Source organism: Oncorhynchus masou, chromosome 15 (assembly GCF_036934945.1).
Source record: "Oncorhynchus masou masou isolate Uvic2021 chromosome 15, UVic_Omas_1.1, whole genome shotgun sequence".
NCBI classification, from domain to species: Eukaryota; Metazoa; Chordata; class Actinopteri; order Salmoniformes; family Salmonidae; genus Oncorhynchus; species Oncorhynchus masou.
In genome coordinates, this window is record NC_088226.1 from 32416057 (window position 1) to 32438937 (window position 22881).

Consider the following 22881-nt stretch of genomic DNA (forward strand, 5'->3'; position numbering starts at 1 on the left):
AAACAAAGTGTTGGAGAAGAAAGTAAAAGTGCAATATGTGCCATGTAAGAAAGCTAACGTTTAAGTTCCTTGCTCAGAACATATGAAAGCTGGTGGTTCCTTTTAACATAAGACTTCAATATTCCCAGGTAAGAAGTTTTAGATTGTAGTTATTATAGGAATTATAGGACTATTTCTCTCTATACCATTTGTACTTCATTAACCTTTGACTATTGGATGTTCTTATAGGCTCTTTAGTATTGCCAGTGTAACAGTATAGCTTCCATCCTTCTCCTCGCTCCTACCTGGGCTCGAACCAGGAACACAACGACAACAGCCACCCCCGAAGCAGCGTTGCCCATGCAGAGCAAGGGGAATAACTACTCCAAGTCTCAGAGCGAGTGATGTTTGAAATGCTATTAGCGCGCACCCCGCGAACTAGCTAGCCATTTCACATCGGTTACACCAGCCTAATCTCGGGAGTTGATAGGCTTGAAGCACAGCGAAGAGCTTCTGGCAAAATGCAGGAAAGTGCTGTTTGAATGAATGCTTACGAGGCTGTTGCTGCCTACCATCGCTCAGTCAGACTGCTTTATCCAAGCATATACTAAATTATAAGATAATAATCCACAGAAATACGAGCCTTAGGTCATTAATATGGTCGAATCCGGAAACTATCATCTCGAAAACAAGACGTTTATTCTTTCAGTTAAATACGGAACCGTTCCGTATTTTATCTAACGGGTGGCATCCATAAGTCTAAATATTCCTGTTACATTGCACAACCTTCAATGTTATGTCATAATTACGTAAAATTCTGGCAAATTAGGCAGCCCAAACTGTTGCATATACACTGACTCTGCGTGCAATGAACGCAAGAGAAGTGACACAATTTCACCTGGTTAATATTGCCTGCTAACCTGGATTTCTTTTAGCTAAATATGTAGGTATAAAAATAGATACTTCCGTGTATTGATTTTAAGAAAGGCATTGGATGTTTATGGTTAGGTACACATTGGAGCAACGATATGCACCGCATCGATTATATGCAACTCAGGACAAGCTAGATAAACTAGTCATATCATCAACCATGTGTAGTTAACTAGTGATTATGATTGCTTGATTGATTGTTTTTTATAAGATAAGTTTAATGGTAGATAGCAACTTGCCTTGACTTCTGTTACATTCACGTAACAGGCAGGCTCTGTCGTCTGCCCCAGATCGAGGCAGTTAACCCACCGTTCCTAGGCCGTCATTGAAAATAAGAATGTGTTCTTAACTGACTTGCCTAGTTAAATAAAAAATTAAATAAAAGGTGTAAAAAATAATTATATATATTTTTTTTTAAATCGGTGTCCAAAAAGATTGATTTCCGATTGTTATGAAAACCTGAAATCGGACCTAATTAATCGGCCATTCCAATTAATCGGACGACCTCTAACCCAACCCCGGCTAACAGCTCTGCACCCCCTGAAACCACTTGCCCAAGCCTCCCCAGCTCTCCTTCACCCAAATCCAGATAGCAGATGTTCAGCAAGAGCTGCAAAACGTGGGCCCGTACAAATCAGCTGGGCTAGACAATCCGGACCCACTCTTTCTAAAATTCTGCCGCCATTGTTGCAACCCCTATTACGAAGTCTGTTCAACCTCTCGTATCGTCCAAGATCCCTAAAGATTGGAAAGCTGCCACATTCATCCCCCTCTTCAAAGGGCCACTCCAGACCCAAACTGTTATAGACCTATATCCATCCTGCCCTGCCTTTCTAAAGTCTTCGAAAGCCAAGTTAATAAACAGATCACTGACAATTTGGAATCCCACCGTACCTTCTCCACTGTGTAATCCGGTTTACGAGCTGGTCACGGGTGCCTCAGCCACGCTCAAGGTACTCAACGATATCATAAACACCATCGATAAGACAGTACTTTGCAGCAGTCTTCATCGACCTGGTCAAGGCTTTCGACTCTGTCAATAGAGTCTGCCGTATCCTTATCGGCAGACTCAACAGCTTTGGTTTCTCAAATGACTGCCTCGCCTGGTTCACCAAGTACTTCTCTGACAGAGTTCAGTGTGTCAAATCGGAGGGCCTGTTGTCCGGACCTCTGGCAGTCTATGGGGGTACCACAGGGTTCAATTCTCGGGCCGACTCTTTTCTCTGTATATGTCAACGTTGTCGCTCTTGCTGCGGGTGATTCCCTGATCCACCTCTAAGCAAACACCATTCTGTATACATCTGGCCCTTCTTTGGACCCTGTTAACGGGATGACGGGATGACACAAAAGCAGAGTCCCTTGCAGAGCAAGGAGAACAACTGCTTCAAGGTCTCAGAGCGAGTGACGTCACTGATTGAAACGCTATTAGCGCGCACCACCGCTAACAAGCTAGCCATTTCACATCGGTTACCACTGGCCCATGTTGACCCCAAAGCGTCCAACAGTTGTGTCAAGATGCCTGGATGTCCTTTGGGTGGTGGACCATTCTTGATACACAGGGGGAATTGTTGAATGTGAAAAATTCAGAAGCGTTGCAGTTCTTAACACAAATTGGTACAGATGGCACCTACTACTATACCCTGTTCAAAGACACTTCAATATTTTGTCTTGCCCATTCACCCTCTGAATGGCACACATACACAATCCATGTATCAATTGTCTTAAAGCTTAAAAATCCTTCTTTAGCCTGTCTCCTCCCCTTCTTCTACAATGATTGAAGTAAATTTAACAAGTGACATCAATAAGGAATCATAGCATTCACCTGGTCAGTCTAAGGACATGGAAAGAGCAGGTGTTCAGTGTATAGCACAAGAAAGGATATCACCCACATCTAAAAATCGAATGGTTATTACGTTTTTAACGAAGTGAGCTTATTTTGTGCGCCTTCGCAAAAGTTATTGCTGTCCTCGTTATAAAATGATAAATCAACTTTACCCTATATATCTAAAAATGACCACAGACCCTGTTTAAAGCAAAACTATTGCTGTAGGTGAAAATTAACAATCAAAATAAAATATATTGTAAGCCCCATATTCAGCAGGTACACCTCCTCCTTTCCTTCCAGTTCTCTGTTGCCAATGACTGGAAATAATTTCTGAAGCTGGAGACTTCTGATTTCCCTCATAACTTTTCAACTATCCATGGAGATGAGAGTTGTCTTCGACAACCACCATTTTTTAACAGAGCATAGACAACAATGACCTAGGAAATTACATAGGTTGTCACTCAACAGGGACTAGCTTCAGGGGGAAGCTTGTTCCAACATTTGTGGTGCCAGGACAGAGAAGAGCATCGACTGGGCCGAGTGGGAGCTGCCCTCCCATATGGGTGGGAGGGCCAAGAGACCAAAGGTAGCAGAACGGAGTGCTCGGGTTGGGGAGTAACATACCCTCTCTTTGCAACCCTAATTTAGACAGTGGCTCCAAAAATGACATTTTTTTGTGTCACTTTTATTGCAAGTAAGAATAGAAAATATTTGAACATTCATTACGTGAATGTGGATGCTACCTTAATTCTGGATAATCAGCAATGAATGGTGAATGAGACAGTTAGAGGGACAAAGAACATGCACCCCCCAAAAATGCTAATCTCCCTCATTATTGGTAACAATGCACCTGCATTTGGACCGGCAGGTAGCTTAGTGTTGGGCCAGTAGGTAGCCTAGTGTTGGGCCAGTAGGTAGCCTAGTGTTGGGCCAGTAGGTAGCCTAGTGTTGGGCCAGTAGGTAGCCTAGTGTTGGGCCAGTAACCGAAAGGCTGCTGGATCGCATCACCAAGCTGACAAGGTAAAAATCTGTCGTTCTGCCTCTGAACAAGGAAGTTAACCCACTGTTCCCTGGTAGGCCGTCATTGTAAATAAGAATGTGCTCTTAACTGACTTGCCTAGTTAAATTAAATAAACTCTCTCATCATTAGTCATGATCCATTCATGATTTTTCTTAAAACACTGCATTACTAGGATTGGTTTAGATGTGTACAGAGACATCTTATATACTCACTTAGAAAGAAAATTACTCCAGTCACCATTCACCACCAAAACAAACTGCAAATGCATCCAACATGTTTGTAGAGTCACGCTTGATTTAGTCATTGCGTGCTAGAATATGTGACCTACACTACTAAGTTAAATTTGTCCAAATACTTATGACATTTTCAAATGCGGGACGAGATGTAAGCTTTAAAGAGCTTTCATTACTAAACGGTAAATCAGATATGTATGGAAATACCCTCAAATAAGACAACTTTCTATACCGTCACCTCATAGGAAACATCTGATCTCAAGTAAATGTTATTTTTAGCTTAAGCGTGGACTGCCATGCACCTGCATATCATGTGTGTGTGCATATGCGTGTGCGCTCATGTGCGTGCACAAGTGTGTGTCTCATTCATAAAGTAAAAATCCTGTAGACCCCTCAGCCTTTCCGGCCAGCTCCTGCAAAAACATAATTTATGCTGCGGTCCAGCGTATTATTCTAAAAAATATATTATATTAATTATGCACATTACCCGACCTCCCTGAAGAGGTTTTAAAAAGGCCCATCACAGATGCTCCCAGGCGTGCCACATGACCCCCTGGACGTGCTTACACACCAGTCACACACAGGATCTAGTTTCAGGAGAAGGCCTCGCTGGCTCTGGTTCTGGTGGCCATTACACACATACACAGTTGTGTCATTGAGTAGTGTACCTAGCAGTGAGGAGAGTTTGGGGATGAGTCCAGCCTGGACCATCTGGCTGCGGAAGCATGTGTCAAAGGAGAGGTTGAGGAGCAGGCGCAGTGTAGTGTTCAGTAGGTCTTCATGCTTACAGGGCAGCAGCCTGGCCAGTTTCTCCACAGCATATGTCTCTGCCTGAACACCAGAGAACAGAGAGGAGACAGTGAGGGAGACATTGTCAACAAGTCATTTGGCACAACCCAATATAAATGTGCACCGATACAAACACTACTTCAACAACCAATCTCACAATACCCGTTCCTGCAACAGAGAGACCACAATGATACTTTCTTTGACGTCAGACAAATCAAATCACATTTTATTGGTCACATACACATGGTTAGCAGATGTTATTGCGAGTGTATCAAAATGCTTATGCACAGTTTCCTAAGGACTAGAAGCGAAGCTGTCATCTCTATCGGCGCCAACTTCAACAACACAGACTTCACCTGTGTTGGGGGTCAATTTCATTTTAACTTCGTTCATTCAATGAATTACTTCAAACAAATTCAACTTATTTTATAATTTGGGAAGAATGTTGTCCTGAATGTAAAGAGAAAGCAGTGTTGACAGGTAGGTGCAAGTGTTGAGCAGACGCATCAAGGACCAGTCTAAGGCACCACGAAGAGTAGCAAACCATATGGCCTGCACACTGGGACTGGAGGTGTGGGTGTGTGTGTCAATTACACTGCTACTGTGTTCAAAAGGAAATCCACTGACACCAACAAAGTGTGTCTGCACAGTAATCAATTACAGTTCTAAAGCCATCTTACAACTGTTATCTGGTGTTGAATACAAACGTGTGAATAAGTAGAATGGATGACAAATCGCTAACCAATTATCTTTTTGTAGCTAATCAGCCTGCAACTAAAACCTTCCCCTGAGATACAGTGATACACTGTGAATAACATGATGAGAGCAATACTCTTCTGTTCTGCTGGACTCATGTAGACAATGGGCAAGAACCCCGAAGGGTTCTTTTATCAGAGTCAAAGATACACTAAAAGGAAACAAAGAAAAAAAAACTGTTCCTATCTCAGTCTGGCTTTAATAAAAAGGCACACAAACTGGCTGAGATTGGATCCAGGTGGGACTGCAGTAAGACAGGGAAGTAAAAGCAATGATCACTGAAGACCTACAACTGTACTAGAGAAGGCATCAACAGTAACTAACTAAATGTAAACTAGTAGAAATCTTTAACAAGTACCACAAAATAATATTATTATTATACATTCTCAATCTACAGTAACTCAGAGGACCTGAGACTTTGTATGTACAGTGAGCTTCAAAAGTATTGGGACAGCGATACATTTGTTGTTTTTTCCTCTGTACTCCGGCACTGTAGATTTTAAATGATTCAATGACTGAAGTTAAAGTGCAGACTGTCAGCTTTACATTGAAGGTATTTTCATCCATATGAAAAACCAGCACCCCCCCCCCCCCCCCCATATTTTAGGGGACCAAAACATTTGGGACTAACACACTTACAGTGCATTCAGAAAGTATCAAGATCACTTGACTTTTTCCACATTTTGTTGTGTTACAGCCTTATTCTAAAATTGTTTTCCCCCTCAATCAATCTACAGACAATACCCCATAATGATATAGCAAAAACAGGGTATGGGCAGGCATAAGTTATGGACAACAAACAGAATTGCATTTTATCGATTGCAGTTTGAATGCACAGAGATACCGTGACAAGATCCTGAGGCCCATTGTCGTGCCATTCATCCGCCGCCATCACCTCATGTTTCAGCATGATAATTCACGGCCCACGGGTTCTTATTTCTGTTTTTTATAAATTTGCAAAAATGTACATTATCGGGTATTGTGGATAGATTGATGAGGGAAAAATGTAATTGAATCCATTTTAGAATAAGGCTGTAACGTAACAAAATGTGGGAAAAGTGAAGGGGTCTGAATACTTTCCGAATGCACTATGTGTATTATAGCAGTCCAAACTTTATTTGGTCCTATATTCCTAGCACGCAATGATCACATCAAGTTTGTGACTACAAACTTGTTGGAAGCATTTCCTGTTTGTTTTGGTTGCGTTTGATTATTTGGTGCACAATAGAAATGAATGGTAAATAATGTAGTCACTTTTATTGTAAATAAGAATGTAATATGTTTCCAAACACTTCTACATTAATGTGGATGCTACCATGACTATGGATAGTCCTGAATTAATAATAATATATTAATAATATTATTATTATTATTATTATTATTATTATTATTATTATGTGAGATGCACAAATATCACACCAAGACATGCTAACCTCTCACCATTACAACAGGGGAGGTTAGCATTTTGGGGAGGGGGTATGATATTTACAATAAAAATGACTCCAAAATGACACAATGCATTTTTACCATTAATTTCTATTGGGCGCAAAATAATCTGAAACACAACAAAAACAAGCAACAAATGCATCCAACAAGTTTGTAGTGTCACAAGGGGGAAGCTTTTTATTTATTTTACCTTTATTTAAGCTAAAAGTCAAGTCAGTTAAGAACAAATTTTTATTTTCAATGAGAGCCTGGAACAGTGGGTTAACTGCCTGTCAGATTTGTACCTTGTCAGTTCAAGGATTCGAACTTGCAACCTTTCGGTTACTAGTCCAAAGCTCTAACCACTAGACTACCTTGCCGCCAATGTAATTGTTGCGTGCAAGGAATATTGGATAAAATACTAAACATTTGACTACTTTAAAACAAACACATAAGTAAACGAGTCCCAATACTGTTTGTCCCCTACAATGGGGGGACTATGTACACTGAACAAAAATATAAAACGCAACATGCAACAATTTCAAAAAATTGGACTTAGTTACAGTTCATACAAAGAAATCAGTCAATTGAAATAAATTCATTAGGCCCTAATAATCTATGGATTTCACATGACGGAATACAGATAAGAATAATAAAAAACATATACAGTGGGGCAAAAAAGTACTGAGTCAGCCACCAATTGTGCAAGTTCTGCCAATTAAAAAGATGAGAGAGGCATGTAATTTTCATCATAGGTACACTTCAACTATGACAGACAAAATGAGAAGAAAAAAATCCAGAAAATCACATTGTAGGATTTTTAATGAATTTATTTGCAAATTATGGTGGAAAATAAGAATTTGGTCAATAACAAAAGTTTCTCTCAATACTTTGTTATATACTCTGTTGGCAATGACAGAGGTCAAACGTTTTCTGTAAGTCTTCACAAGGTTTTCACACACTGTTGCTGGTATTTTTGCCCATTCCTCCATGCAGATCTCCTCTTGAGCAGTGATGTTTTGGGGCTGTTGCTGGGCAACACGGACTTTCAACTCCCTCCAAAGATTTTCTATGGGGTTGAGATCTGGAGACTGGCTAGGCCACTCCAGGACCTTGAAATGCTTCTTACGAAGCCACTCATTCGTTGCCCGGGTGGTGTGTTTGGGATCATTGTCATGCTGAAAGACCCAGACATGTTTCATCTTCAATGCCCTTGCTGATGGAAAGAGGTTTTCACTCAGAAATCTCACGATACATGGCCCCATTCATTATTTCCTTTACACGGATCAGTCGTCCTGGTCCCTTTGCAGAAAAACAGCCCCAAAGCATGATGTTTCCACCCCCATGCTTCACAGTAGGTATGGTGTTCTTTGGATGCAACTCAGCATTCTTTGTCCTCCAAACACAACGAGTTGAGTTTTTACCAAAAAGTTATATTTTAGTTTCATCTGACCATATGACATTCTCCCAATCTTCTTCTGGATCATCCAAATGCTCTATAGCAAACTTCAGGTGGGCCTGGACATGTACTGGCTTAAGTAGGGGGACACGTCGGGCACTGCAGGATTTGAGTCCCTGGCGACGTAGTGTGTTACTGATGGTAGGCTGTGCTACTTTGGTCCCAGCTCTCTGCAGGTCCTTCACTAGGTCCCCCCGTGTGGTTCTGGGATTTTTGCTCACCGTTCTTGTGATCATTTTGACCCCACGGGGTGAGATCTTGTGTGGAGCCGCAGATCGAGGGAGATTATCAGTGGTCTTGTATGTCTTCCATTTCCTAATAATTGCTCCCACAGTTGATTTCTTCAAACCAAGCTGCTTACCTATTGCAGATTCAGTCTTCCCAGCCTGGTGCAGGTCTACAATTTTGTTTCTGGTGTCCTTTGACAGCTCTTTGGTCTTGGCCATAGTGGAGTTTGGAGTGTGACTGTTTGAGGTTGTGGACAGGTGTGTTTTATACTGATAACAAGTTCAAACAGGTGCCATTAATACAAGTAACGAGCGGAGGACAGAGGAGAAGAAAGTTAAAGAAGAAGTTACAGGTCTGTGAGAGCCAGAAATCTTGCTTGTTTGTAGGTGACCAAATACTTATTATCCACCATAATTTACAAATAAATTCATAAAAAAAAAAAAATGTATGGGTGTGGATTAGAAAACCAGTCAGTTTCTGGTGTGACCACTATTTGCCTCATGCAGTGCGACACATCTCCTTCGCAAAGAGTTGATAAGGCTGTTGGTTGTGACATGTGGAATGTTGTCCCACTCCTCTTCAATGGCTGTGGGAAGTTGCTAGATATTGGCAGGAAGTGGGAAGTTGCAAGATATTGGCAGGAACTGGAACATACCGTCATATAAGTGGATCCAAAAAATTCCAAACATGATCAATGGGTGACATGTTTGGTGAGTATGCAGGCCAAGGAAGAACTAGGACATTTTCAGCTTCCAGGAATTGTGTACAGATCTTTGTGACACTGGGCCGTGAATTATCATGCTGAAACTTGAGGTGATGGCGGCGGATGAATGGCACGACAATGGGCCTCAGGATCTTGTCACGGTATCTCTGTGCATTCAAACTGCAATCGATAAAATGCAATTCTGTTTGTTGTCCATAACTTATGCCTGCCCATACCCTGTTTTTGCTATGACATTATGGGGTATTGTCTGTAGATTGATTGAGGGGGAAAACAATTTTAGAATAAGGCTGTAAACACAACAAAATGTGGAAAAAGTCAAGTGATCTTGATACTTTCTGAATGCACTGTAAGTGTGTTAGTCCCAAATGTTTTGGTCCCCTAAAATATGGGGGGGGGGGTGCTGGTTTTTCATATGGATGAAAATACCTTCACCCCACCATGGGGCCATCTGTTCAAAACATTGACATCAGCAAACCGCTCGCCCACATCTGCATTCTTCCCGGTACAGTTGAAATCGGGATTCATCTGGGAAGAGCACACTACTCTAGCGTGCCAGTAGCTATCGAAGGTGAGCATTTGGCCACTGAAGTCAGTTACAATGTAGAACTCAGGTCAAGACACTGGTGAGGACGACGAGAATGCAGATGAGCTTACCTGAGACGTTTTCTGACAGTTTGTGCAGAAATTCTCCAGTTGTGCTAACCCACAGTTTCATTAGTTGTCCGAGTGGCTTGTCTCAAACGATCCCGCAGGTGAAGAAGCCGGATGTGGAGGTCCTGGGCTGGCGTCATTACATGTGGTCTGCGGTTGTACGTACTGCCAAATTTTCGAAAATTACGTTAAAGGCGGTTATGGTAGAGAAATTATCATGAAATTCTCTGGCAACATTCTCTGGTGGACATTCCTGCAGTTAGCATGCCAATTCACGCTCCCTCAACTTGAGACATCTGTGGCATTGTGTTGTGTGACAAAACTGCACATTTCAGAGTGGCCTTTGATTGTCCCCAACACAAGGCACACCTGTATAATGATCATGCTGTTTAATCAGTTTAATGATATGCCACACCTTTCAGGAGGATGAAGTATCTTGGCAAAGGAGAAAAGCTCACTAACAGGGATGTAAAAAATTGCACACAACAAATTAGATAAATAAGCTTTTTGTGCCTATGGAACATTTCTGGGATTTGGATGAAAATACCCTGAAATTAAAGCTGATACCAGTCTGCACTTTAACTGAAGTGCTAGGGTAGAGCCAAAACAACAAAAAAGGGGTCACTGTCCCAATACTTTTGAGCTCACTGTATTTTCCTCATCTTGTTGCAATTCCTCTCCATCCATCCATCCCTCCCTCCCTCCCTCTTCCCCTCTCACTCCATCACTCACCATGTCATTCTTGTTCTCCAGGAAGATGCTGAGCTTCTTGAGGAAGGAGACCACCAGCTCCTGTACCCCTCTCCCTATATCCCTCCCTCTTCTCTGGCCCTCTCCCTCCATCTTTCCCTCTCTCACCATGTCATTCTTATTCTCCAGGAAGATACTGAGCTTCTTGAGGAAGGAGACCACCAGCACCAGCAGCTCCTTGTCTTCCCGGTCCAGGGTCTTCACCAGGGTGTGGACGATGTTCTTGTTCCTCATCTTCAGCTCCGTGCGCGTGTCCTCAGCAAGGTTCAACAACAGGTGCAGAGCCACTGGGAAGCAATAGGGAGAGGAGGGGGGACTGTAGAATAAAATAGTGATCCAACTTGATATTACTATGTAATAACCAATGTAGTTGGTACTACTATGTAATTTACATCCCTGCATTATCAAGCACTAATAGTGCTGTCTGTAACAAACATCACTACCCCTCTGCTAGACATGGTAGTGTGCTACACAGTTACTGTACCTTGTAGAAGCTGCTCCTGCTTGATCAGTAGACCTTGATACTTCTTTAAGGCTTTCTCATGCTCCTTCTTCACATTCTGGTTCTTATGGTCATTGTCACGTGAGATCAGTCAAGGAAGGAGTGTTGCTGTATTGAACCAATGAACTCACTGTATAGTCGTGTTTTATAATCAGTCGGCACTGAGGGCAGAAGGAACCCTGAGGCATTGACCCTCTGTCTATGTTATTTCTGTTATGTGTCGGACCTCAGTAAGACTAGCTGTCGCCATTGGCGTCGGCTAATGGGGATCCTAATAAAATAAAATAAAATAAAATCAAGCAGCAAGGTATGTAACATAATTTAGGTGACCTTTGACTTCAGCTGAAGGATATAGGCTGCCGCTTTCTTCTGCAGTTCGTCCTGCCAGAGGTCATACCTCTTCAGCTCGTGTTCAATTATGTTCATACAGAGGGCTCCGATCTTATAGTGAGTCACCGGCCTATGGAACTGGGAGAAACTGGGGAAGGGTAGAGAAAAGGTTTACAAGGCTTCCACTTATTCAAAAGTGCATTTCGTTCATCGTTATGCAACACCTATTTTTGTAGCACAGTCGGGTGCACAGATTGAAATGATCCTATCAGCTGAGAGCTTAGTCTTAAAGTCAACTGCAAAAAAAAGGACAAGAAAGATTGAGTAAAACAGTATCTCTCATCTCCTACTCATAATCAGCCAGACACAAACCAAATCATTTCAAAACCAAAACAGCTCTGCCACGGAGCGGGGCCAAGAAGGACTATCAGTTTTCAGAACTACGTAGATCCTCTCACAACTCAAATCGCTCGACAAGTATTTTATTTCCAATTCTATCAAGGGTAATTAGTGTTTCCTCAAAAGTAAGGTTTTGTCATATGTTGTCATAGTTGTGTGATTGCTGTCAGAATGAGAGAGAGCAGAACATGAAAACAAAAGAGGTTCTGGCGAGTGAGAGAGGGAGTTGTATACCTGGAGAAGCAAAAGAAGACGTAGATGATGGTGGTTGCCAGGTCAACGCTCTGTTTCCAGTCCTCCCTCAGAACTCTAGCCAGGGCTCCCAGGGCCGTCTCTGATGAGCAGCAGACACCACACAGGTCAGAGAGAAAGCAAGAGAGAGAAAGAGAGAGAGAGAGAGAGAGAGAGAGAGAGAGAGAGAGAGAGAGAGAGAAAGAGAGAGGAAAGTGATGTATATATATATTTATGATGTGTGTGTGTGGGTGGGGCAAGGGGAGTGATTGAGGAAAAGAAGGGGGATTATTTGAAGTATGTTAGGATTTGAAAGGGAAGTATTTAGTTGGGGTGGAGGTGGGCAGGTGGTGGAAAGAGTCTAGCATGGAGATGACAGTCAGCTTGGGGTGGGAGTTTAAGGTAAGGAATCTGGGGGAATGTAAAGGGTTCCAGGCTCCCATGGCTTGAGCTATGGGTGATCTTCATTGTAAAGATACATATCACATTGTTCCATTTCCCCTGGCCATCTCCACTTTCCTCACTGACCCGAGGTCTCATGGTTCACATGCACGTTCTAGCGTTATCACCGTCTGACCATGTGATCCTTTACGACAGACAAAGTGAGCCTGTGATGCATAGTGACAGTTACAAAATGAAGCCATGCCATCATTTGACAGCTGTAATGGATGAGGACCCTGTGCTGTTGTGAGAGAAAACAGCTCTGTCGTCAGGGAGGGGAATAGGAAGGACTAGTGCTAGGCTGTGTTTTCTTATGAACGGGATGGGCTGGTGAGAGTCTGTGGATTATATCAACCAATGACAATAGAGTTTGTCTAGCCTGGCCTGTACAGCTTTTAAACACCCAGCAGAACAGAGAAGATGAACATAGCATGAACGTAGCATTCTCTGGAACGTAGCATTGTGACAGATGGGGAAGGAACATACCATTCTGCAGGAGCTCCTCCAGGTTGTCTGGGTTGCGGGCGAGGTGGAGGATGAGGGTGGCACCCCTGACCTTCTCTGGGATGTCCTCATACAGCAGCTCCACATAGTGATCTATCCTATTGATGTTGGCCTCCTCATCCAGCTGAGAACAGAGATATACTATAGGTGAGGAATGGCGAGGGTTAAAATCATACAGACATAACACAGTGATAATCATGCTACAAAACACACAGAAACAGACTTGGACACGAACAGACACACAGTCAGACACGTACACAATTTTGAAGATGCTCTGCTTACCTCCATCCCCTCAAATGATGCGAGGTCTCTCGGCGAGTGTTTCTCTCGTTTGTCTGTGAGGACAGGACAGCATGTGCACTAGTAAGCATGATAAAGGTGTATTTACACAATGAATCAACTTTTATTGGTCAAGTACACATACTGTACTTTGCAGATATCGCAGGTGCAGCGAAGTGCTTATGTTTCTTGACTGCACGGATTCCAACAGTCTCCCTCACCTACTCATTCAAGGGTTTTTCTTTATTTTTTTACTATTTTCCACATTGTAGAATAATAGGGAAGACATCAAAACTATGAAATAACACATGGAATCATGTAGGAAAAAAAAAAAGTGTTCAATAAATACATTTTACATTTGAGATACTTCAAAGGAGCCACCCTCTGCATTGATGACAGCTGTGCACACTCTTGGCATTCTCTCAACCAGCTTCATGAGGTAGTCACATGGAATGCATTTCAATTAACAGGTGTACCTTGTTAAAAATTAATTTCTGGAATTTATTTCCTTAATGCATTTAATCAGTTGTGTTGTGACACGGTAGGACTGGGTGATATGGCAAAAATATTATATCATGGTATTTATTTATTTTTTTACTGTATTTTAATTTTTAATAATACATGTTCTACATTTGCTTTATGAGTTGTGAGTGATCCTAGGGTGGCAACATATATTCTAAGTGATTTCTAAGTCTTTTATACTGTTCAATTCAACCAAAACAAATTTCAGCACTTTTGTAATTTATGCATTTCCTGCACTCAGCTGCAGTGGTGGAAAAAGTACCCAATTGTCATACTTGAGTATAAGTAAATATATGTTAATAGAACATGAAAGTCACCCAGTAAAATACTTGAGTAAAAGTCTAAAAGTATTTGGTTTTAAATATACTTAAGTATCAAAGGTAAAAAAACAGCACCATTTTCTTATTTTTTTTATTTTATTTACGGCTAGCCAGGGGCACACTCCAAAACTAAGACATAATTTACAAACAAGGCATGTGTTTAGTGAGTCCTCCAGATCAGAGGCAGTAGATTACCAGTGATGTTCTCTTGACAAGTGCGTGAAATGGACCATTTTCCTGTCCTGCAAAAAATTAATTATGTAACGAGTATTTTTAGGTGTCAGGAAAAAATGTATGTTGTAAAAAGTACAGTATTGTCTTTTGGAATGTAGTGAAGTAAAAGTAGTCAAAAATAAATAAAAAATAGTAAAGTACAGATACCAACATTTTTTGACATAAGTAAAAATACTTTCAAGTGCTACTTAAGTACTTTACACCACTGTTCAATTGAGATCATTTCCACACTGCCACGTAGGGCTGCACGATATGGGCAAATTATCTCAGACTTATTTTTAACCAAATGTTGCAATTGCAATTTGACTTGCGAATAAGAGCAAAACTGTTGGAATCATGGAAATAGATTGACTATTCTAATTCTACAGTTAGAATATAATAGTGGGCACTTTGAATACAGTGTAGTTTGAGATGACAACAAATTAAAATGCCAGGGAGGAGTTATTGTGACAGGGTAGGAACTAAAGTGTTGATAAGTGTTTCCTAGGGGACCCTATAAGCTTTGGTTACTTTGCATGTTCTCTCTTAGCCAGTTCATGTAGCTAACATTCTTGCGTTGCATATTCCTCTTTGATTTAGAAGATACTGTTGCTCAAACAACATGCTGATTTAGGTCTACTCCATCACTGGTATTATCAGGCTGTATTAGCTGGCTATGTTTGCTCTTACTCAGTACATAATGCTATTAGCATTAGCGGCTAACAACTAGCGTCTCAAGATTTAGGGTAACTTGCAAGCTAGCTGTTTGCTGATGTAAGAAACAAAAACTAATAGTGTCATTATAGAACGCTAGTGGATTTATATTAAAACAGCATTATTGTCATCAACATTGTTGCATGTGCTGCATTGACCATGCAGACTGAAGGCAAGTGTATCCTGGTTGAGGAACATCAAATGCACTCCTTGAGTGACAGGGGCTTGGCTAGATCTGTGTGGAAAGCGGCACAGAGAAAGAGCGTTAAGATATGACTCAAGTAGCGAAGTAAACTATAAAAACAGACTTTACACATGTCGTATCACATTTAACAAACCAAACATTCAAATCCCAGTATAGAAATAAAACCCAAACCAGTCCCTGCATCAATACCGGTATACCGCACAGCCCTAGGTGGTATACTAACCAGTCCTCGACTAACCGGTGCCCCCACACACCGACTCTACCAGTGCCTCCTGTACAGTTGAAGTCAGAAGTTTACATACACTTAGGTTGGAGTCATTAAAAATTGTTTTTCAAGCACTCCACAAAGGTCTTGTTAACAAACTATAGTTTGGCAAGTCGGTTGGGACATCTACTTTGTGCATGACACAAGTCATTTTTCCAACAATTGTTTACAGACAGGTTATTTCACTGTATCACAATTCCAGTGGATCAGAAGTTTACATACAGTAAGTTGACTGTGCCTTTAAACAGCTTGGAAAATTCCAGAAAAGTATGTCATAGCTTTAGAAGCTTCTGATAGCCTAATTGACATAATTTGAGTAAATTGGAGGTGTACCTGTGGATGTATTTCAAGGCCTACCTTCAAATGCAGTGCCTCTTTGCTTGACATCATGGGAAAATCAAAAGAAATCAGCCAAGACCTCAAAACAAATTGTAGATCTCCACATGTCTGGTTCATCCAAGGGAGCAATTTCCAAACGCCACGTTCATCTGTACCAACAATAGTATTCAAGTATAAACACCATGGGACCATGCAGCTGTCATACCGCTCAGGAAAAAGACCGCGTTTGGTCTCCTAAAGTTAAATGTACTTTGGTACGAAAAGTGCAAATCAATCCCGGAACAATTGCAAAAGACCTTGTGAAGATGCTGGAGAAATCAGGTGGTTGGCTTAAACTGTGGTTCCGACTTAAACTGGTGGTTCCGACTTAAACTGTATATAGCCTCGCTATTGTTATTTTACTGCTGCTGTTTAATTATGTTACTTTTATTTCAAATTTTTTACGAAACTTTTTTTTGTTCTTAAAACTTCTTACAGAATTGTTGGTTAAGGGCTTGTGAGTAAGCATTTCACTGTAATTCTACACCTGTTGTATTCGGCACATGTAACAAATAAAATATTTGATATATACAAGATAGCTCTATTTGGTAAAAGACCAAGTCCACATTATGGCAAAAACAGCTCAAATAAGCAAAGAGAAACGAGAGTCCACCATTACTTTAAGACATTAAGGTCAGTCAAGCCGGAAAATGTCAACAACTGTGGTTTTTGCGACTGCACTTCAACATCAAGCGCAATGATGAAACTGGCTCTCATGAGGACCACCACAGGAAAGGAAGACCCAGAGTTACCTCTGCTGCAGAGGATACGTTCATTAGAGTTAACAGCCTCAGAAATTGCAGCCCAAATAAATGCTTCAGAGTTCAAGTAACATGTAAACATCAACTGTTCAGATGACACGGCGTGAATCAGGCCTTAATGGTCAAATTGCTGCAAAGAATGAGATTTTTGGTCCCAACCGCCATGTCTGTGTGAGACGCAGAATAGGTGAACGGATGATCTCCACATGTATGGTCCCCACCGTGAAGCATGGAGGAGGAGGTGTGATAGTATGGGGGTGCTTTGCTGGTGACACTGTCAGTGACTTGTTTAGATTTCAATGCACACTTAACCAGCATGGCTACCACAGCATTCTGGAGCGATATGCCATCCCATCTCATTTGCGCTTAGAGGGACTATCATTTGTTTTTCAACAGGAAAATGACAACACACCTCCAGGCTGTGTAAGGGCTATTTGACCAAGAAGGAGAGTGAAGGAGTGCTGCATCAGATGACCTGACCTCCACAATCACCTGGCCTCAAGCCCATTGAGATGGTTTGGGATGAGTTGGACCGCAGAGTGAAGGAAAAGCCAACAAGTGCTCAGCATCTGTAGGAACTCCTTCAAGACTGTTGGAAAAGTATTAAATCAAAATCAAATTTATTTATATAGCCCTTCGTACATCAGCTGATATCTCAAAGTGCTGTACAGAAACCCAGCCTAAAACCCCAAACAGCAAGCAATGCAGGTGTAGAAGCACGGTGGTTAGGAAAAGGAAAAACTCCCTAGAAAGGCCAAAACCTAGGAAGAAACCTTGAGAGGAACCAGGCTATGTGGGGTGGCCAGTCCTCTTCTGGCTGAGCCGGGTGGAGATTATAACAGAACATGGCCAAGATGTTCAAATGTTCATAAATGACCAGCATGGTCGAATAATAATAAGGCAGAACAGTTGAAACTGGAGCAGCAGCACGGCCAGGTGGACTGGGGACAGCAAGGAGTCATCATGTCAGGTTGTCCTGGGGCATAGTCCTAGGGCTCAGGTCCTCCGAGAGAGAGAAAGAAAGAAAATTAGAGAGAGCATATGTGGGGTGGCCAGTCCTCTTCCGGCTGTGCCGGGTGGAGATTATAACAGAACATGGCCAAGATGTTCAAATGTTCATAAATGACCAGCATGGTCGAATAATAATAAGGCAGAACAGTTGAAACTGGAGCAGCAGCACGGCCAGGTGGACTGGGGACAGCAAGGAGTCATCATGTCAGGTAGTCCTGGGGCATGGACCTAGGGCTCAGGTCCTCCGAGAGAGAGGAGAGAATTAGAGAACGCACACTTAAGATTCACACAGGACACCGAATTGGACAGGAGAAGTACTCCAGATATAACAAACTGACCCCAGCCCCCTGACACATAAACTACTGCAGCATAAATACTGGAGGCTGAGACAGGAGGGGTCAGGAGACACTGTGGCCCCATCCGAGGACACCCCCGGACAGGGCCAAACAGGAAGGATATAACCCCACCCACTTTGCCAAAGCACAGCCCCACACCACTAGAGGGATATCTTCAACCTATTACAGGTGAACCTGGTTGAGATAATGCTAAGAGTGTGCAAAGCTCTCAAGGCAAAGGGCGGCTACTTTGAAGAATCTCATATATAAAACATATTTTGATTTATTTAACACTTTTTAGTTACTTTATGATTCCATATGTGTTATTTCATAGGTTTTGATGTCTTCACTATTATTCTACAATGTAGAAAATAGTAAAAAAAAAATAAAGAAAAACTCTGGAATGAGTAGGTGTCCAAACCTTTGACTGGTACTGTATGTCAGATGTCAATACGGGCCGGGAGGTTGTCTTCTCTCAAATGAGCCATTGATCATATTTTTGCAATATTCCTACCTGAGGTCGACCAGCATGGCTGATTAATTAGGGTCGATTTCAAGTTTCATAACAATCGGCAGACAGCATTTTTTTTACGCTGAATATGGCCGATTACATTGCACTCCACGAGGAGACTGCGTGGCAGGCTGACCACCTGTTACGCGAGTGCAGCAATGAGTCAAGTTAAGTTGCTAGCTAACATTAAATTTATCTGATAAAAACAACTCTTAGCATAAATCACTAGTTAACTACACATGGTTGATAATATTATTAGTTTAACTAGCTTGTCCTGCGGTGCAAATAATCATTGCGGTGCCTGTTAATTTATCATTGAATAACAGCCTACTTCGCCAAAACGGGTGATGATTTAACAAGCACATTCACGAAAAAGCACTGTTGTTGCACCAATGTACCTAACCATAAACATCAATGCCTTTCTTAAAATAAATACACAAGTATATATTTTTAAACCTCCATATTTTGTTAAATGAAATTCATGTTATCAGGCGATATAAATAGGGAAATTATGTTACTACTCTTGCGTTCTGTGCAAGCAGTCAGGGTATATGCAGCAGTTTGGGTCGCCTGGCTCGTTGCAAACCGTAATTAATTTGCCAGAATTTTACATAATTATGACATAACATTGAAGGTTGTGCAAGGTAACAGAAATATTTAGACTGAGGGATGACACCCAGTTAGTGAAATAGGGAACCTGGTGTCATCCCTGAGAGAATAAACGTTTCATTTTCGAAATTATAGTTTCCGGATTTGACCATATTAATGACCTAAGGCCCATATTTCTGTGTGTTTATTATAATTAAGCTGGTGTGTGGGATTACTGACGACAGGATACACATATGTTTGTTATCAGAGCCTAATCTCATGTTTGAGAATACACTCAAACTGGCTCATGCCATGGAGTCCGTGAATAGAAATGCACTGGATTTGCAGGCAACTGCATGCCGTACAGTAAAAGAGAGCAGCTCTGAGCTCGCAGAGTATCAAAGAAGAGAAAGCCGCGGGGCAGCCCCTCCGGTTAATAGAGAATGTTATAGTTGCAAAGGCAAACACAAAGCATTTGAATGTAAATTCAAACATGAAATGTTTTATGCATGTTGGCTAATATGACACATTGCGAGGGCGTGCCACAATTTGAAAAAGCTACGGGCTACAGAAAATAAAATGAACAGAAGAAAACAGAATAGCGAAGCTCTAACTACCGCTCAAATTAAGTAATAGAAAGTGATTGTGCAGACGCAGAGAGCAAGCGCTCTCAATGTACAGTGTACAGGGGGTGAATATGAAAAAGGTGAAGCCTTTTATTGTGGATTTAAGGTACCGTTTGAAATAGACACAGGATGTAGCGTCACACTGATGAACGGGTCCCAATTCAATGAGAAGTGGAAAAAAGGTGAAGTTGACAAACAGAAAGAACATCCCCATTAAACTCAAAACGTACACAGAGGAGGGGGAAAAAAACTGGGATTGGAGTTGCTAATGTTCAGGTGGAATATCAAGGACAAAATAAAAGTCTGCCTCTCTTAATAGCAGAAGGTACTGGTCCCAGCTTAATAGGGAGATGGTGGTTGGAGGAAATAAAATTGAACTGGGATGAAATCAAACATGTCACCACAGAGACATTGACACCGCAGCAGGTGCTTTCAAAGCATGACTGTTTTTTCAAAGCGCTAGGGACATTGAAAGGTGTCCAAGCTACCATTCATGTTGCTCCAGATGCTGCTCCCAGATTCTATTGGCCAAGATCAGTTCCATATGCCATGTTGTTGCCAGCGGACAAAAAGTACTCTCAGCTGGCTATCATATTCGGAATACAGAGATTCCACAAGTACTTATACGGGGTAACATTCACTATTGTGACCGACAATAAGCCTCTGATCTCTCTGTTCCATGAACAAAAGCCAGTACCACAAATGTTCTCTCCAAGAGTTCAACGTTGGGCTGTGTGGCCCAGGGCCATCGAGTACAGAAGCCAGGTAGATACCATGAGAATGCTGATGCTCTGAGTATGCTACCGTTCCAGAAATCATCGACTCAGGAAGGAGAAAAGGACCAAGTCTTGATGATCAATGTGTCGGATGATGCACCGGTGAACACAGCACAAAAATCAGGCAATGGACTTCAAAGGATGTGACGCTATCACAAGTGCATGAATTTATCCTGAAAGGATGTGCTACAGTGACAGAGCCTCAGATCATGCCTTACTACGCTCGCCGCTTGGTTTTGAGTGTTTGAGTTGGGTGTGTTCTGTGGGATTCAAGAGTAGTTAATCTCAGTAGCGGGGAATGCTACTGAAGTTGTTGCACCAGTCACATCCAGATACGTCTGGTGGCCAAAGATGGACCAGGATGTGGAAAATTAGGTTAGCCTGTGTACAGATTGTCAGAGTTACAGGAAGTCACCCCCTCACCGTGCCATTACATACATGGGAATGGACAGGAAAACCATGGACACGACTCCATGTGGACTACACTGGACCCTTCCTAGGGAAAATGTTCCTCGTGCAGATTGATTCTCATCCGAGCTCAAATTCCAGTTCCATCCGTTGACTTGGATCAATGCTTAAACGAGCAGGACAGGACATTGGAACGTTCACCAGAGCTGCAGTTGGACAAACAACCTGAGACCAATGAGGCTCAACTTCCTGAGAGCACCAGTCCAGGACAACCACCTCCTGTGAAGTCTCCACAAAAGTACTTTGTTTCACCATGAAGTGCTGGTAGCACCAGCTACACTACCTCTGAGACACTATTAGAGAGAGACGTCCGCCAGACTATTTCAGATCCTATTTCTTTTATTCAAATAGGCAAGTCAGTAAAGAACAAATTGTTATTTACAGTTTGATGGCTTGGAGATAAAAGCTGTTTTTCAGTCTCTCGGTCCCAGCTTTGATGCATCTGTGCGGTCTCCGCCTTCTATATGGTAGCAGGGTGAACAGGCAGTGGCTCGGGTGGCTGAGGTCCTTGATCTACTTGGCCTTTCTGTGACACCAGATGCTGTAGATGTCCTGGGGGCCAGGCAGTGTGCCCCTGGTGATGCCTTGGGCTGAAAGCGCCACCCTCTGGAGTGGTATTCATTGATGTACATGTCAAGAAACTTGAAGCTTTGTTTTGTTGACAATTGAGAGAGAGGTTGTTTTCCTGGCACCACTCTGCCAGGGCCCCTCACCTCCTCCCTGTAGGCTGTCTTGGCGTTGTTGGTAATCAGGCCTACCACTGTTGTGTCGTCAGCAAACTTGATGATTGAGTTGGAGACGTGTTTGGCCACGCAGTCATGAGTGAACAGGGATTACAAGAGGGGGTTGAGCACGTACCCTTATGTGGTCCCTGTGTTGAGGATCTGCATGGTGGAGGTGTTGTTGACTACCTTCACCACCTGGGGTCAGACCGTCAGGAAGTCCAGGACCCAGTTGCACAGGGCGGGGTTCAGACCCAGGGCCCCGAGCTTTGTGATGAGCTTGGAGGGCAATATGTTGTTGAGCTTTCATTGATGAACAGCATTCTTACATACTTATTCCTCTTGTCCAGATGGGATAGGGCAGTGTGCAGTGCAATGGCAATTGAGTCTTCCGTGGGTCTGTTGGGGAGTTATGCAAATTGTAGTGGGTCTATGTTGTTGTCGGGTAAGGTGGAGATGATATGATCCTTAACTAGCCTATCAAAGCACTTCATGACGACAGAAGTGAGTGCTACAGGGAGATAGTCATTTCATTCAGTTACCTTCGCTTTCTTGGATACAGGAACAATGGTGGATATCTTGAAGCAAGTTGGGACAACACACTGGGATAGTGAGAGATCGGATATGTCCGTAAACACTCCAGCCAACTGGTCTGCACATGCTCTGAGGGCGCAGCTTGGAATTTGGTCTGCTATAGCCCATAGAAACTCATTGAATAACACAATCAGAAATGGCAAAACAGACAGTCCAAAAATGCATAATACATATTAAGGTTGTGAAGTGTCTGTCCTATGTCTAGGAGATATTAACACATATTTCACCCCTTTTTGGGGGGCACAAAACTACTTCCATCCTTCCATTAATTTTTTAAAACTGGTACGGGGTTAACTTTAGATGAGTCCCATGACACTTGTGGGGGTCGTAGAACAAAACAAAGAACACCATCATGTTCGTGAGAGTCTCCCCTTTCCATAGCGAGGTCAGACTGATTTTCAGGATGTCTCCTGGTC

The 22881-nt window shown here is 42.3% G+C and overlaps 1 protein-coding gene across 4 annotated transcripts in view; it reads right to left on the minus strand.

Moving 5' to 3' along the window:
• LOC135556154 (kinesin-associated protein 3-like) overlaps positions 1–22881 on the minus strand; it is a 52831-nt gene that overhangs the window by 26698 nt on the left and 3252 nt on the right. For all 4 annotated transcript variants that reach the window (XR_010457954.1, XM_064989118.1, XM_064989117.1 and 1 more), the window contains exons 4-10: positions 13460–13512; positions 13160–13301; positions 12236–12335; positions 11626–11750; positions 11255–11353; positions 10879–11057; positions 4657–4819 (exon numbers count right to left, since the gene is read on the minus strand). Coding sequence is in view for 3 of the 4 variants with exons in the window: in XM_064989118.1 (XP_064845190.1) it covers positions 4657–4819; positions 10879–11057; positions 11255–11353; positions 11626–11750; positions 12236–12335; positions 13160–13301; positions 13460–13512 (861 nt within the window). In the remaining variant the exon portion in view is untranslated. The remainder of the gene's footprint in view (positions 1–4656; positions 4820–10878; positions 11058–11254; positions 11354–11625; positions 11751–12235; positions 12336–13159; positions 13302–13459; positions 13513–22881) is intronic.